Consider the following 16,287-nt stretch of genomic DNA (forward strand, 5'->3'; position numbering starts at 1 on the left):
CCCCACCCCTCTCTCTCTCCCCACCCCTCTCTATCTCCCCACCCCTCTCTCCCTCTCTCTCCCCACCCCTCTCTCTCCCTCTCTCTCCCCACCCCTCTCTCTCCCCACCCCTCTCTCTCTCTCTCCTCTCCCCCCACCCCTCTCTCTCTCCTCTCTCTCTCCCTCTCCCCACCCCTCTCTCTCTCTCTCTCTCCCTTCTCTCTCTCTCCCCACCCCTCTCTCCCTCTATCTCTCTCTCTCCCCCACCCCCCTCTCTCTCTCCTCTTTCTCTCTCCCTCTCTAGCTCTCTCTCTCTCACCCCTCTCTCTCTCTCTCTCCTCTCTCTCTCCCCACCCCTCTCTCCCCACCCCTCTCTCTCTCTCCCTCTCTCTCTCTCCCCACCCCTCTCTCTCTTTCCCTCTCTCTCCCCACCCCTCTCTCTCTCTCTCTCCTCTCTTCCTCTCTCTCTCTCTCCTTCCGCGCGCTAAATCTATGTGCATACACAACAAAGGAGACCTGAATGATATAATCATAATTATGCGCTTATATTTCAGCCTGTTTTTGTTTTTTTAAATAGAGAGTTTTTCACATAAAAGGCAGTAGAGTTTACTTAATTTTTTTTAATTTTTTGTTAAGACGCCAGTGCAATCTTACTTGTTCTGCATCTCGAGAGAGACAGACACAGACAGACAGACACGCATACACACACACGTACACGCACAGGATAAGGATAAGGATACACGCATGCACACGTACGCACACACACACACACACACACACACACACACACACACACACACACACACACACACACACACACAACACGCACCTCATGTTTGATGTAAGACAGGTAAGTGTTCCACACCAGTGAGAGAGCAGAAATGTAAATGAGGCGAAAACGTGGGGGAAGGAAGTAGAAGTTGATGAACTGTGCTGGCGGCCACAGACAGCAGTCAGCCTGCACGTCAGCCATTCCATTAATGATATACGATACCGATACATGCACTATATTTCTACTGCTGATATGTTTGAAGTGATCGAAACAAATTTCGTTTTCGAAATTCTGTCACTTTCTTGGGAGACATTTGTTTGTTTGTTACCTAACGCCCAGTCCACCACGAAGGGTGATATCAGGGCGGTGCTGCTTTGACATTTAACGTGCGCCACACACAAGACAGAAGTCGCAGCACAGGCTTCATGTCTCACCCAGTCACATTATTCTGACCAACCAGTCCTAGCACTAACCCCATAATGCCAGACGCCAGGCGGAGCAGCCACTAGATTGCCAATTTTAAAGTCTTAGGTATGACCCGGCCGGGGTTCGAACCCACGACCTCCCGCTCACTGGGCGGACGCCTTACCACTAGGCCAACCGTGTTGCGGTCTCGGGAGACATGCAGAAGAAGGGACAGAATTTTAACACGACGCCATCCTTCACGTTATGAGGTCTTTTCGAGCTTTATCTGGCTTTCAACATCAGAGATTTCACCTCGAAAGAGAGGGTCGAAAAGAGACGTCTTGTTGTTGTTTTGTGTGTGGTTATTTCGATATCGTATGTCTTTAAAGGTAATACTATGTTCCAAGCAAATGTACCTCTCAAACAATACTGTCTGAAATCGTTCCATGAGGGTACGGTTTGAGGTATGGAATATTAAAACAACGCACCAGGGTTACCTTCACAATTAGCATTTGCCATTATACTATCGTGAGTCAGCAATCATTGACTGGTCCCTGGGATGTTATTTGTACATCGTGTTTTCTTTCGCGACGCCCTATTTTTTCGCAAGGAAACTTGCCGGGATTGACTAGATACCATATTTGAATTAACAAGATGCAATGTGTTTCGTAAGCATATCAACGGAATGGGGAATCCGAGGCTCGAGCAGGCCGGTTCCCTAGCTTATTCGCATTCAATTGATAATTAACTAGCGTAGTACTAGTAACGGAGCATGTTCTACTCAGAAGTACATCAAGTACACAACAGCAAATGGAGAGAGAGAGAGAGAGAGAGAGAGAGAGAGAGAGAGAGAGAGAGAGAGAGAGAGAGAGAGAGAGAGAGAGAGAGAGAGAGAGAGAGAGAGAGAGAGAGAGAATGACAATGACAACTTGCTGACAATGACAATTCTTTATTTTACGAGGGTAACATAATAAGCATAGAAGAGAGAGAGAGAGAGGGAGAGAAAAAGAGAGAGAGAGAGATCTAGAGAGAGGGGGAGGGAGAGAGAGAGAGAGAGAGAGAGAGAGAGAGAGAGAGAGAGAGAGAGAGAGAGAGAGAGAGAGAGAGAGAGAGAGAGAGACAATGACAATTCTTTATTTAACGAGGGTAGTAGATTAAGCAGTGATCTGCTCTTTTACATCCAGCCCTCGCCCAAAAGAGGGACTAACATTACTACAACAAGAAGGGCAAAGCCCATACGACTCACATGCTTGACCTTGACCTTTACATGACCTTGACCTTCAGGGTCAAGGTCAAATAACTAACCCTAGCAATGACATCATACACTAAGAACTGCTTTACACATTTTTCCTACCAAAATACATGTGACCTTGACCCAAGGTCATCCAAGGTCATGCAACACAAAGCTGTTAATTCAAGACATAGGAAGTACAATGGTGCTTATTGGCTCTTTCTACCATGAGATATGGTCACTTTTAGTGGTTCACTACCTTATTTTGGTCACATTTCATAAGGGTCAAAGTGACCTTGACCTTGATCATATGTGACCAAATGTGTCTCATGATGAAAGCATAACATGTGCCCCACATAATTTTTAAGTTTGAAACAGTTATCTTCCATAGTTCAGGGTCAAGGTCACTTCAAAATATGTATACAATCCAACTTTGAAGAGCTCCTGTGACCTTGACCTTGAAGCAAGGTAAACCAAACTGGTATCAAAAGACGGGGCTTACTTTGCCCTATATATCATATATAGGTGAGGTATTCAATCTCAAAAACTTCAGAGAAAATGGGAAAAATGTGAAAAATAGCTGTTTTTTAGACAACATTTATGGCCCCTGCGACCTTGACCTTGAAGCAAGGTCAAGATGCTATGTATGTTTTTTGGGGCCTTGTCATCATACACCATCTTGCCAAATTTGGTACTGATAGACTGAATAGTGTCCAAGAAATATCCAACGTTAAAGTTTTCCGGACGGACGGACGGACGACTCGGGTGAGTACATAGACTCACTTTTGCTTCGCATGTGAGTCAAAAATGAAATAAAAATACAAGATAAAAAATAGAAAAAAACTCTACATTTTAACAGATAACTAAAGTGAAAACACATTATACATATGTACACAAAATGCATTGCATTGAGGTAGATTGCGAGTTTATTGATGTGAATTAAGTGGTATAGAGCAGCTGAGAGAGAGAGAGAGAGAGAGAGAGAGAGAGAGAGAGAGAGAGAGAGAGAGAGAGAGAGAGAGAGAGAGAGAGAGAGAGAGAGAGAGAGAGAGAGAGAGAGAGAGAGAGAGAGAGAGAGAGAGCATACCATGTAAATTGTCGAGAATTTCTCTTTTAATTCGACTTTGCATTGGCGCATCGATTTCCCCTCCAGTGCGCCCCCTCCTAGAATAGCATAACAATTAGGAAAACCATATAATTATTTATAATTATACAGTTCAATAAACAAAAACAACAAGAAGAGCAAACGCTCGATCGAGTCACTTTCGCAGTTCTGAATATTATATGAGGCATCAGATGGACAGGAAGAAATTGCTATTCACAACACAATGAGTCACGTTCACATAAAATTTGAGCCCGGTCACTTTTATAGTTTCCGAGAAAAGCCCAACGTTAAGTTGTGTGTTGCCGAACAGAAAAGGCTAGTTATCTCCCTTGTTTTTCTGATAACGTTCGTAAAAGGCTACAGATGTAAATACTTTGATGTAAAGAATAATCCTACAAAGTTTCAATCACATCCGATGAACTTTGTCAAAGATATAAAATGTCTAATTTTTCCTTTGACGCTGACCTGTGACCTTGAAAAAGGTCAAAGGTCAACGAAACCATCGTTAAAGTGTAGAGGTCATTGGAGGTCACGACTAAACAAAATATGAGCCCGATCGCTTTGATAGTTTCCGAGAAAAGTCCAACGTTAAGGTGGTGTCTACGGACGGCCGGCCGGCCGGCCGGCCGGCCGGACAGACTAACACTGACCGATTACATAGAGTCACTTTTTCTCAAGTGACTCAAAAATAATACAAATCCAAACACAACTTCAATGTCAGTATGTTGGGATGAACAGAAATTTCTGTTAGGTCTTGTTACACCATTGCAAAATGAAACAAACTGTAAGGCCATGTATATTATATGTATACATAAAAATAAAATAAAATGATCGCCCAGACGATACAAAAAAACTACAGAAGAAGTCGAATTAGTTTAATATTCTTTTTTCACCAAGTCAGTGAAAGGCACTCACGCGCATGCACGCACACGCACACACGCACGCAAACACGCACGCACACAAACACACACGCACACACACACACACACACGTACACACACGCGCGCGCACATTCGACATACACACGTACGCACCTCACAACCACATCCTTCCCCCTCCACCACTTCTAAACAATAAATGCAGTGAAACACAATCATACCTATAAGAAACCCCGAATAGAATAACGGAGAGCCAATCAGCTGGTCAGCGGCTATTTTCCTGAGCACATGAGAGACACTCGACCCTTGTATAAACTTGTCCAGGGACGCGTAAAAAAAGTGACCAAAGGGACCCAGCACCATTCCTAAAATAAACATACGCCCTGAAACAAATCGGGAATCATTTTTTATGCTTATATAAAGGCACACTCAGCTTCACGTAAACCATCAGTTTTTGGTCACAGAAACTGTCCGGCTTTTACACACAGTACTAACACCTTTTTTTTTTTTTTAAACACTCACCGCTTGAGAACATCCTAGGTGCCGTCTGTCTTCTTCTTCTTCTTCTTCTGCGTTCGTGGGCTGAAACTCCCTTGTACACTCGTGTGTTTAGTTTTTTTTGCACGAGTGGAATTTTACGTGGTTTTTTTACCCCGCCATTTAGGCAGCCATACGCCATTTTCGGAGGAAGCATGCTGGGTATTTTCGTGTTTCTATAACCCACCGAACTCTGACATGGATTACAGGATCTTTTTCGTGCCCACTTGGTCTTGTGCTTGCGTGTACACACGGGGGTGTTCGGACACCGAGGAGAGTCTGCACACAAAGTTGACTCTGAGAAATAAATCTCTCGCCGAACGTGGGGACGAACTGACGCTGACAGCGGCCGACTGGATACAAATCCAGCGCGCTACCGACTGAGCTAAATCCCCGCCCTAGGTGTCGTCTGTAAAGAGCGACCATTTATCAACCAATTTAATTTTGCATGGCCAGCCGGATTGTCTAGTACCACAATCGGACGCCTCGTATCGGCGCTAGAACTAACTTTTAAAATCTAAATAATAAATTAACAGCTTGTAACACAAACATTCTTAAACCATAACAGATTTCTTTTTTTTCATCAAGACAAGATCAGCACAACTCGAAGTTTTGAAAGTTTTAAAACAGGGAGCCCGGATCGAGGCAGCTGCTAGGTCACGCAAGGTCGTGTTGCAGACGAATTTTTCTGCATAGCGCTTGCTCCTTTAAATCCAACCGCCGCCGATAAGATATATCGTGTGACTCGCAGTCGTTTGTTGCATTTTAGATTCAGAGGTACACAATTACGTGCTATTGCAGATACAGCGAGTCGCATTGAAATCACAATCTGACGACAACAATTGTGAAAAACAAGTCGCGTAAGGCGAAATTACTACATTTAGTCAAGCTGTCGAACTCACGGAATGAAACTGAACGCACTGTATTTTTTTCACCAAGACAGTACAGCTTCGTCAATCCCCGCGAGAAGAAAATCGCTCACCTCCCATGTGCAAAACCCAGTGATATGCACACGCCAGAATAGCGCGGTAGCGTATAATTGTGCTAAGCAGGAAAGCGCGCTTTTCTGTATTCGTGTTAACTTTCTGAGCTTGTTTTGAATACAACCTATCATATCTATATGTTTTTGGAATCAGGAAACGATAAAGAATAAGATGAACTAAATTTTGGATCGATTTCTTAAATTTTAATCGTAAGACTAATTAATCTATTTTCGTTAATTGTGATCACATTTTAAAGGCACAGTAAGCCTCCCGTAACGCATCACAGAGCTCCCCGAGCGTCTACATATATAGTACAAGCATACTTCCATTTGAACGCTCACCGAACGGGAACATCCTGGCTGCTTTCTGTCGAGCGTGAGAAATTTTCAAAGAATTTATTTTCGTGGACTTGGCCTCAACAGCAATGGCGCCTCGTTTTGATGCTGGACGGCTGTTATGAATACCGGAATTCACGCCCGGACAGTAAGCCTCCCCTAAACCATCACAGATACTGTCAGGCTTTTACACACAGTACAAACACCCTTCCATTTGAACGCTCACCAAACGGGAACATCCTAGGTGCCCTACGTAAAGAGCGAGCAATTTTTAAAGAATTAATTTTGCAGATTGTCTCGAACACTTTTTGGACCCATCCTGAACTCAGGTCAAACATGAGTTACTTCCCTTCGGGTCTCATTCTATCGATGTAAACTGGCGATAGCCGTGAATCGATGATTATCAAAATGTTTTTGGACCGTGGTGCGTTTTTGCGCTGGACCTAACTTTTAAAATCTAAATAATAAATTGACAGCTTGTTACACAGACATTCTTTAATCATAAAAGAATTCTTTTTTCATCAAGACAAGATCAGTACAATTCGAAGTTGTGAAAGTTTGAAAAAAGAAAAGCGGCCCGGAAGCAGGGTCGTAGCAGACGACGCCGGTTTATCAACTGGTGCATATCGCCGTTCCTCTCAACAGTCAAAAGCCATCGCTAGAGTTCTTGTGAACCACAGCCGTTTGTTTCGTGCATAAAAACGTGCTATTGTAAATAGTCGCATTCAAATAACTAACTGACGACTACATTGTGAAAAAGGGAAACTGGATCACACGGGTTCACGATGGCTCAGGGGTAAGATAAACCACGCAAAAATAAATTCTTTGAAAATTGTTCGCTCTTTACGGAGGGCACCTAGGATGTTCTCAATCGGTGAGTGTTTAAATAAAAGGGTGTTTGTACTGTGTGTAAAAGCCTGACCGTATCTGTGATGGTTTACGGGAGGCTTACTGTGCCTTTAAGAGTAAACATGACATATATATATATATTTTTAGATTCAGAATGTCATGAAGAATACGATGCAATCAATTTTAAATTTGTTTGCGAAAAATCGATTTTAATGACAACTTTAATGAGCAAACTCATTAATTAATTTGTAAGCCTCCAAGCTGAAATGCAATACCAAAGTCCGGGCGTCGTCGAAAATTAATTGACCAAAATTTCAACCAATTTGGTTGAAAAATGAGAGCGTGACAGTGCCGCCTTAACTTTCCCGAACAGTCGGATATGACGTCATCAAAGACATTTATCTAAAAAAATGGAGAACAAAAAAGTCTGGGGATATCATACCCAGGAACTCCCATGTAACATTTCATGAAGATCGGTCTAGTAGTTTTTCTCTAAATCGCTCTACACACACACACACACACACACTTACACTACGACCCTCGTCTCGATTCCCCCCTCTACGTTAAAACATTTAGTCAAAACTTGACTAAATGTAAAAAGGAAAGTGTGTGACACGGGTCCACGATGGCTCAGGGGTAAAATAAACCACGAAATCTGGTATGTGGTTTACGCAAGCTAAATAGACATTACAACGAACTGTGTCATTTAATGCAGTTAAATGCTATTACAAGTGTGTTCCATAAGGTTAGAACTGCTTTATTCGTGAGAAGATTTAAATCGTTCTGTAAACCATAATTATGAGGCAGACTGGGCCTTTAAATTGAGTCTGTGTGTGTGTGTGTGTGTGTGTGTGTGTGTGTGTGTGTGTGTGAGTGTGCGTGTGTATGTTTGTGCGTGTGTTGTGTGTGTGTGTGTGTGTGTGTGTGTGTGTGTTCGTGCCAGTGAGATGCGCACAAGACAGTTGACAACCAAGATGTCTTACTGACCCCTGTCAAAATCCGAAGGAGTTCCCTCGAATCTCAGATATATAACCCCCCCCCCCCCCCCCCCTCCTCTCTCTCTCTCTCTCTCTCTCTGACACCAGGGTCGCGTATAACGTATTTGCCTCTCTCGGTGATACTAAATAGTTTGTTGCATGCACTGACAGAACTTTACTTGGGAGTGGGACCAGGGCAAGAGGACCGCGGATGCTGCCATTAAAAAACCAAAACCAAACACTACACATTCCAAGTCCTGCTACACACAAACACACACGCGCAACGGTCCTGGATCTAGGGGGCGCCTGGGTTCCGGTAGCCCCCCCAATGTACCTTTTTGTTCTCAAGAAGACCCAAAATACCCCCTTTCAAATGCTTAATTTCAACAGCACCTTGGGGGCAAGGCAAGCCCCTGTACCCCCGCCTCATTTTGGAAGCCCCTGCCTCTCAGACACTAGTCCAGCCCTGCACACACACACACACACACACACACACACACATTAGCACCTCACACAAAAAGTATACACAAACCTGTGCGTGCATAGTCGTACTCTCTCCTCTGCCCAGTGCTCTTTATCTGATGGTAGTTTTGCAGATTCTGAGAAAAACAGTCTCCAAGAGAGAGCAGCCCACCGAAAGCAATCACATTGGTGACAAAAAGATTGCGACTTAAGAAAGTATTCAAAACTTTTCCAACATTTTTCATAGCAACGGAATCGAAATATCTGCTGGACTTTTATGGGAGATTGCAACGAAAACAGAACTGGAAGCCTAGTAGATCTGTACCGCTTACTTGGCCTTGACCGCGGATGAAGAACAACGTATTGTGATTGTGAGCACCGTTTGAACTAGTCTCGGCATGTTGCCGAGTGCTCCGCTGGAACAGATGAATGTGAAGCGCGACTTGAAAGCTACCAAAAGTCAGAACATAATTCGACGCCTGAATCAGCATTTAGCTTGGGCGACACAATGGTCATGAATTACTGCTCGCCATGTATCTGCTGGTAATTACGGCGGCCATAAAACAACCCTGCTTTCCATGAGACTTATTTCCCTGCCTACCTGTGGACAACTAACATGTATGTAAAATAAAGAATTTTGCTTCGAAAGCTACGCCTATTGATACTGACGTCATTGATAATTTGACGTCAAATGTCGTAGTTCCTGACAACCGTTTGTTAAACCGAGACTCATCGCAGAAATGGGCTGACCGAGACTAGATTGTATTTTGACTACCAGTACCAGTACCACCCACCTTTCTCGTGAAAAGACTCAGGTGCGGGGTTGTTAGAAGTGGTGGTTAGGGTAGACTGGATTTACTCTAGATCTAAATGTCCATCCATTCAGAGAATGCGCACTGGGCAGGTTTCACGGTATTGATTTCAGCCATTTCCCATTCTCTCACACTTCCAGTCAAAAATAAAACTGTGAAATACTGTGAAAATGGATGTTATTTTAACTAATTAGGTTCAGTACAACACAAAACAAAGAAAAATATTATACGCAGTGGGTTTTTTCCATAGAAAATCAAGCGAAACGAAAATTGCCACCAAAACGTGAAAATCTATCAAACAAACTTGATGCAAGCCTGACTCCAGAAAGAAGAGAGCAAACCAATAGTACTAAATGGTTTATAAACTTCAAACATATAACAGATATTCACTACAAAGTTACTTGTCTTGGGCTGTCTATATGTTTGCATGATGCTGTCCTCGATCCGAACGCGAGTTTTACCTAAATTGGCCAGGGAAAAGTTTTTTTTTCACATATCAAGGTCTCCATAGACTAACAAAAGTCAAATGTTTTGAAAGTGTATTTATGTGTGTACAAGATAAAAACAGATACATACTTCTTTATCAATTGTTTAATGGCAGAAATCAACTTATAGTATATATACCCCCTAATTTCGAAAACAGCAAGAAAAGCCAAGATACCTAGGCTGTTCTGGGAGTCCTTTAGACTCCAAGCTCCTGGTAATGCCTCATGATATTTACAATGACGTATGCATACGGCAACCTTTTATTGGCGATGACACAAATGTTCATGTATCTCAAAGTTTCTTCTTCAAAGAAAACAGCTCTTGAAGAACACTATCCGTCCATGTATATTTGCCTGTCATGGAGCTCCCAAAAAGGGAGTATACAACAATGATGTATACACATCTCTAAAAGGATTGTTACGTTTCTCACAGCTACTGAATATTGTGGGAACTTTGGGGGAAAAATGCTGCTTCCAAAACGAGTACTTACAACTGGTACAATGAATTTAAATCGGGTAGACACGTCTTCAAAGATGACACCCGGCCAGACCGACAGTTGAATGCTGTCACTGCAACAAACGTTGCTGTCGCTGAAACCTTGAAGAGAGATGATGCACGGAGGCAAAGGACACACACGGAGGCAAAGGACACAAATGTGATCTGGCACAAGCCTTTGCGGGTACACGAGCGTTGCAGACAGTGGGTGCCCGTGCTCTTTTATTGTACAAAAATTGGGTATGTCTCGGAATGTGCATACACATATTCTCCAATTGTCACTATAGAGAGTGTAAGGGTTTTATGAATGTTGTCGAAGGCGATGGGGACTTGGGTCTATCAATCTGACCCCTGGCAACACATCGATCAGCCGTTGTGATGTTCCTAAACGGCTCCACCCCTATCAACTATTGGTGATCTCGGAACACTGGCAAGAAGAAGGTGGTCATATTTGTTTGGAAAATAAGGACACATCGCCACAATTCTATAAGGCCGGGAGCAGCGTACGGTTACCTTAGAGTAGTACAAGCATCATTGCCTGCCCGTGGTGTTTTAAGTTTGGCGCCAAACACGGGTACTTGAGGGTTGATGCTATGTCCATTAAAATGTCCCGTAATCGAATTTCTTACAAATTAGGATGTTTGCCTGAAGTTTCATTCACTATATTTTCCTGAATATGCCCGGTTTGACGTTTTCCTGTTTTCACATTTAAAGAAAAAGCTCTGAGGAAACCGTTACGAGAGCCTTGATGCAGCTGTCCGGGAGTAAACGAGGGTCATTTAGGGCATCGGCAAAAACACTCACGCCGAAATGTTTGAAAGGTATTTTTTACAGAATGTTAACGTGTGTCACAGCTCAGGAAGGATCTTTTGAGAAAATGGCGTGGTCAAATTAACGGTGGGCTGTGCGCTAATATAAGATTCCAAGGACTCCAAGAATACCCCTCGTACATGTTTCATTAACAAGGAACACTTTTTTTTTTCATTAAAAGACACTCGCTCGTTTTATTCTAAAATAATGATTATTGCATATGAATACAGAATGTAAAACAAATCTATTTTTATTTTAACTTTAAGTGAAAAACAATTCCGCCTGTCAGTACTGCCTACGTTTGCAACGTCTGCCAGCTGACAGCAACTTCTCGCTCGTGTATGAAAAGTGAATCGTCAAAATCAGCAGAGAGACACCGGTTAGAAATCCAGAACTGCAAAGAAAACGTTAATCAAACGTCTATAATCTGTGAAAAAGCTAAAAAATCTAATCGAGCATGAAGCAGTGGCGAACGTGTGGTAGCGAACGTTGCTGACAGACGGAGTATTACTCGACAAAAAGGCAATAAAAACAACAAAATCGTCGCACCTGAAAAAAAGTTAGCACAAATCCCGCATTGGGAAAGTGTGTAATACGTCAATTGTTCCATTGAAATCGGTGTCGTGGAACATTTAACATAGATTCAAGGTGAAACATAATCATAAAGTATCTTCTGTTCAGAGGCTGTCTGTCTGTCTCTTTCTCTCTTTGCTCTCTCTCCGTGCGTCTGTCTGTCACTATGTCTCTCTTTGACTCGGGCTCTTTCTCTCTGTTTGTCTGTTTCTGTCTGTCTGTCTATTGCCCTCTCTCTCTCTCTCTCTCTCTCTCTCTCTCTCTGTGTGCGTGTGTGTGTGTGTGGCTGTGTGTGTGTAGTTCTGCTTTCCTTTGCGGGGCTGGCCTGTTGTAGTTTCGGGACATTTTGTATACATTATAATGCATTTCAGGACGTTAAAGAACGCATTCTATCATAAGGCCTAAAAAAAAAATAGGTGTGGTTACGGTAACCCGACCTACCCTATTTTTTGGGGCCGACCCTATAACTTTTTATTACATTTGTCAAAAAAATACCCAAAACAACAAGTAAACGAGTGCAGAAAACGCAATGAAAGCGAAAGCGCCCGAGTCGCACACTTATTTCCCTGTCAAGTAGGTTTAATTTGTACACATTAGAAAAAAAGTTTTAAAAAAAAAGTGATTGCCTACCTTCCTACCCTATTTTTTTTGGCTATGTTACCGAAACCACACCTATTTTTTTTTTAGGCCTAAAAAGCATTTTGGTATTTTGTGTTAGAGAATGCATTGTATCAGAGAAGGCAGTTCGGGACGTTATAGAATGCATTCTATGATATAGAATACATTACATAATAAATGATTTCCTTGTAATTCATTTTTTAGATCAAACCAACAAAACTTAGTTTCTTTACAAACGGATTCTGCTATACTGAATGAAAGAGTGAGACATGAAGTTCTTGTACATCATTGTAAAGAGTGTGAATGACGTTTTAGTTTAGATGTCAAGCGCTTAGAGCAAGCCTTTTTAACGAAAGTTTTTGATTTAGCGCTATATAAATGTTCTTCTTCTTATTATTATTATTACTAGAGGGTGCATTCAATATGACACCGTTCTTTGAACTTATACTCATCGGAGTTCACGATTAATTGCGACAGTGATCTTTGGCTTCCAGTGATTGTTGACAATGTGTTTTCCCTGGGTTCACATAGGTTAAGAACGAGTTAAGGAAAACGGGCGTGCTCAAAGCCTCGCCACATGATTAGCAGTACGGTTTACTGCTTACCAAATATAAACAATTTGTAGAGTGCCATTTTCCAGAGTGGCCACGCGCCAATGAAATCCTTGCGAAAGACCTATTTTAATTCTACTTTTTGTTCTTAGGTGCAGACTCCTTCTTCAAGAGGGATTACTTTTTACATTCAGTCGTGTGTGTATGTGCGTACATGCGAGTGTCATTGTGTGTTGGGAAGGTGAGAGCGAATTGGACGTGGCGTATTTGTTCTCTGTTATGTGACCTATGCCCGTTCTGGAATCAAAAATGTACAATAGTTTACCTGTAACTGCGATTGTTGGAGATCTGCTGACAGCAAGAAGAAGTCCACTATTAGTTAAGATTTACACTTCAGTGTTATCAATTAAGTACAAACTTTTAACACAAACCTGTTAAAGGTCCTTGTCTACATTTTTATACCGAAATCGCCATTTCACCATTAAAATGCAGAGTCTATTATCTACAAATATCAACAATACACCCCCTTTCGATCAGGAAAGACGAAGCCAGTGTAGCCGTTTGAAAATTCATTGTAGTATTCCAGCGTAGTACTCATAGTAGGATATCCTTATTTGGAAAATGCCAAGCGCAAAACTCCTCTCAAATCCCGTGCGTTTAAAAAAAAGCGTGGACAGCGCTCCAGTGTCAAACTGTTGCTGCACTTGTTTGGGCGTGGCTATAAAGTATAAGCATAGTGACATGAATTTGATTGGTCAGTATTTTTAGGCAAAGCACATGTTCTCAGCAAACAGAAAACAAAAATATTGGAAGCGTGAGTCACGTCACGCTACCCCAAAATAACATCTTTTTTTACATATATTTTTTTTCTATAACTTTTTTGCCCATGGTTCATTCATCATCTGACATAACTTTTTAGCGAAATCTAACCATAAGATTATTGAAAAAAAGCAAAAATGTAGACGACCACCTTTAAGAGTTGGAAATGCATCATGTACTAAAACTCACTTTTATTTCGAACAGGATGTTCCGGACAGCGAGTTGAAAACGAAACCAAAGACCAAGGGCCTGGAATCCTCCCAACCCTGAAGGGTGTTTTTGTTATCGGACTTTCGTGTGTGAACTTTCAAGATGGGGTTTACCAGAGCTCCGTTCATATTAATAGCAACATATACCGAGCAACAAAAGAAACGCGAAAAAATTCTGCAATGTTTGATTGACAAAATCTCGAACAATTATGGAGTTAGAATTATCAAACCACAACATTTTGATGAAGGCATGTTTGACACAGCTGTTGCGTGAGTATTTTGATGCTGCGACTGTTTCAACACACGGGACAAGCAGGTTTAACGTTAACGAAGTTTTGGAGGTCTCGCTCAGTCAGCCTTCATCGCGTTCTCTGGCCACTGATCGGACACTGGTTGCTTCCAGTGATGTTCCTGGTAGTGTCAGCGGCTGAATTGAATCGATGTCGAAGACGTTGTGGAAGGAAATTGCGATCTTGTCTTATTGGGGTAATGCGAAAAAAATCTACCGCGTTGCATAACTGCAGTGCTTCCAATGTCACCAGAACTTCGCAGAAGGTGATAAACTCTTGACACATGCACGTTTAAAGCACATGCCAGCGCTTCTGGATCACCCCCAGCTTTAAATCGACCTAGCATTTTGGTGGTGTCAATCTTGGCATCCTGGCTGTTTCAAAAGTGAGACTGGCAGCAAGCGTGCCATGGTCTCTTTTGGTTGCTAATGCATTAGTGAACACATCTCACACATCAGATTTCTCCTGCTCTACTTGCACGTGCTGCGAGCGCGCATTATGTGTTTAACGATTTTGTTTGTTTGTTTGTTTGTTTGCTTAACGCCCAGCCGACCACGAAGGGCCATATCAGGGCGGTGTGTTTAACGATAAACCTGCTTGTCCCGTGTGTTAAAACAGTCACAGCATCAAAATAATCACACAAAAGCAAGGTCAAACATGCCTTCATTAAACTTTTGTGGTTTAATAATTCTAACTCTATAATTGATGAAGATTTTGTCAATCAAACAATGACGAATTTTTTCGCGTTTCTTTTGTTGCTCGGTATATTATGTTATCAACAGTTCCTACCCCAGACCCTTTTTTTTCTGCGGCTGCTGCAGACATTTCGTTTTTGTCAAATAAAAATACTTCTTTGCTCACAAAATTTGATTTTAAGGTCTTTCTGAATTGTATGACAGTGTAGGATGAAAGTGTTCCAAAAGTGTTCCAAGTGTTGACCTGAACACTTTTATGTGTTCAGAAGTGGTTACAGCAGGGTGAACACTTAAAAGTGTTCAGATGTGAACACTTTTTTGTGTATAGAACACTTTTTGTGTTCCAAAAGTGTTCTGCTAAAAGGGTGTTCAGAAGTGGTTACACAAAGGGTGTTCAGGAGTGGATCACTTTTGTTTAGAGTGTAGGCTTGTTGTTGTTTTCACTGTATGTCAATGTAAACTTTAGGAACATATATGTAATACATTTTAAACCAACTGTACGAAGCACATTCTTCGATCATCTATCAAATTCTATGCGCTGAGTCAGTCACAGTTCTGCTTACATCTGCCAACAATCTCAAACCGTACCGTACCAAACAGCACATAATAGCGTCAATACAACCAATCACAATGTCCAGAATCACACATCACAATCGTACAGCCGATGGTTGATCCACATCGTATCCTTTAACCACAGGTACCACTGTATATACAGTAATACCGCCGTTTCAAATACTCTGCAACACATGTAAGTTTTGTAACCCAATATGATGGAGTCCGTACATAACCGTTTCTTTTATTGCTACACAGCTTCGACCCCTGTTGATTTTAATCAACCAATTTTCTTGTATTATGTGGGAACACTTTGCAATGCTTATCTACAGCAGCAAGCCTACACGGAGCAAAAGGCTGAATTCCTCTTTTTTTTGTGGTCTCCTCTTCTGATACGGATTTTGTTTCATGTCACACAGGAAAACATGGCATTGCGCTTCTCTTTTGAATTTCAAAGTACAGCGGACTAAGGTCAATTGGAAAAATATTTCTCTTTCAAACAAGTAGCCTGCGTCTCAGGGGCCCAAATATTTTCTTAAGAACAGTGACATTAATAATGCCTCTACATGTAAACCGTGCAGTGACTTTGAAAGCAGGCTATATATTTTTCTTCCTTTATGCTAAGTCGTACATGTTTTAAGTTGTGTGCAATGATGAGATAAGACTAAAAAGAAGTGTGTAACCAAGCACACAGAGGCAGAGTAGTGGTTGTTGGATTTGCGTATATATGAAGAACCAAATGGGTACCAATAAAAAAACATTGTTTATGATGAAAAAAAAAAAAAATCTCTTGTCCTATACATGCATCATATATCATTCTGAAGAACAATCTCAGGGATTTTATGTTTGGTACTCAAAAGACAA

The 16,287-nt window shown here is 41.8% G+C and overlaps 2 protein-coding genes across 3 annotated transcripts in view; one reads left to right on the forward strand and one right to left on the reverse strand.

Moving 5' to 3' along the window:
* Positions 1-9,186, reverse strand: part of LOC138966952 (mpv17-like protein 2) — a gene marked incomplete in the record, with an annotated part of 17,680 nt that extends 8,494 nt beyond the window's left edge. The window contains 4 exon segments of the mRNA XM_070339363.1: positions 809-937; positions 3,475-3,551; positions 4,592-4,753; positions 8,584-9,186. Of these exon segments, the coding sequence (XP_070195464.1) occupies positions 809-937; positions 3,475-3,551; positions 4,592-4,753; positions 8,584-8,758 (543 nt within the window).
* LOC138966948 (uncharacterized) overlaps positions 1-16,287 on the forward strand; it is a 136,268-nt gene that overhangs the window by 27,191 nt on the left and 92,790 nt on the right. The gene's annotated exons all lie outside the window — the stretch shown is intronic.

This window comes from Littorina saxatilis, linkage group LG5 (genome assembly GCF_037325665.1).
Source record: "Littorina saxatilis isolate snail1 linkage group LG5, US_GU_Lsax_2.0, whole genome shotgun sequence".
Classification (NCBI taxonomy): Eukaryota; Metazoa; Mollusca; class Gastropoda; order Littorinimorpha; family Littorinidae; genus Littorina; species Littorina saxatilis.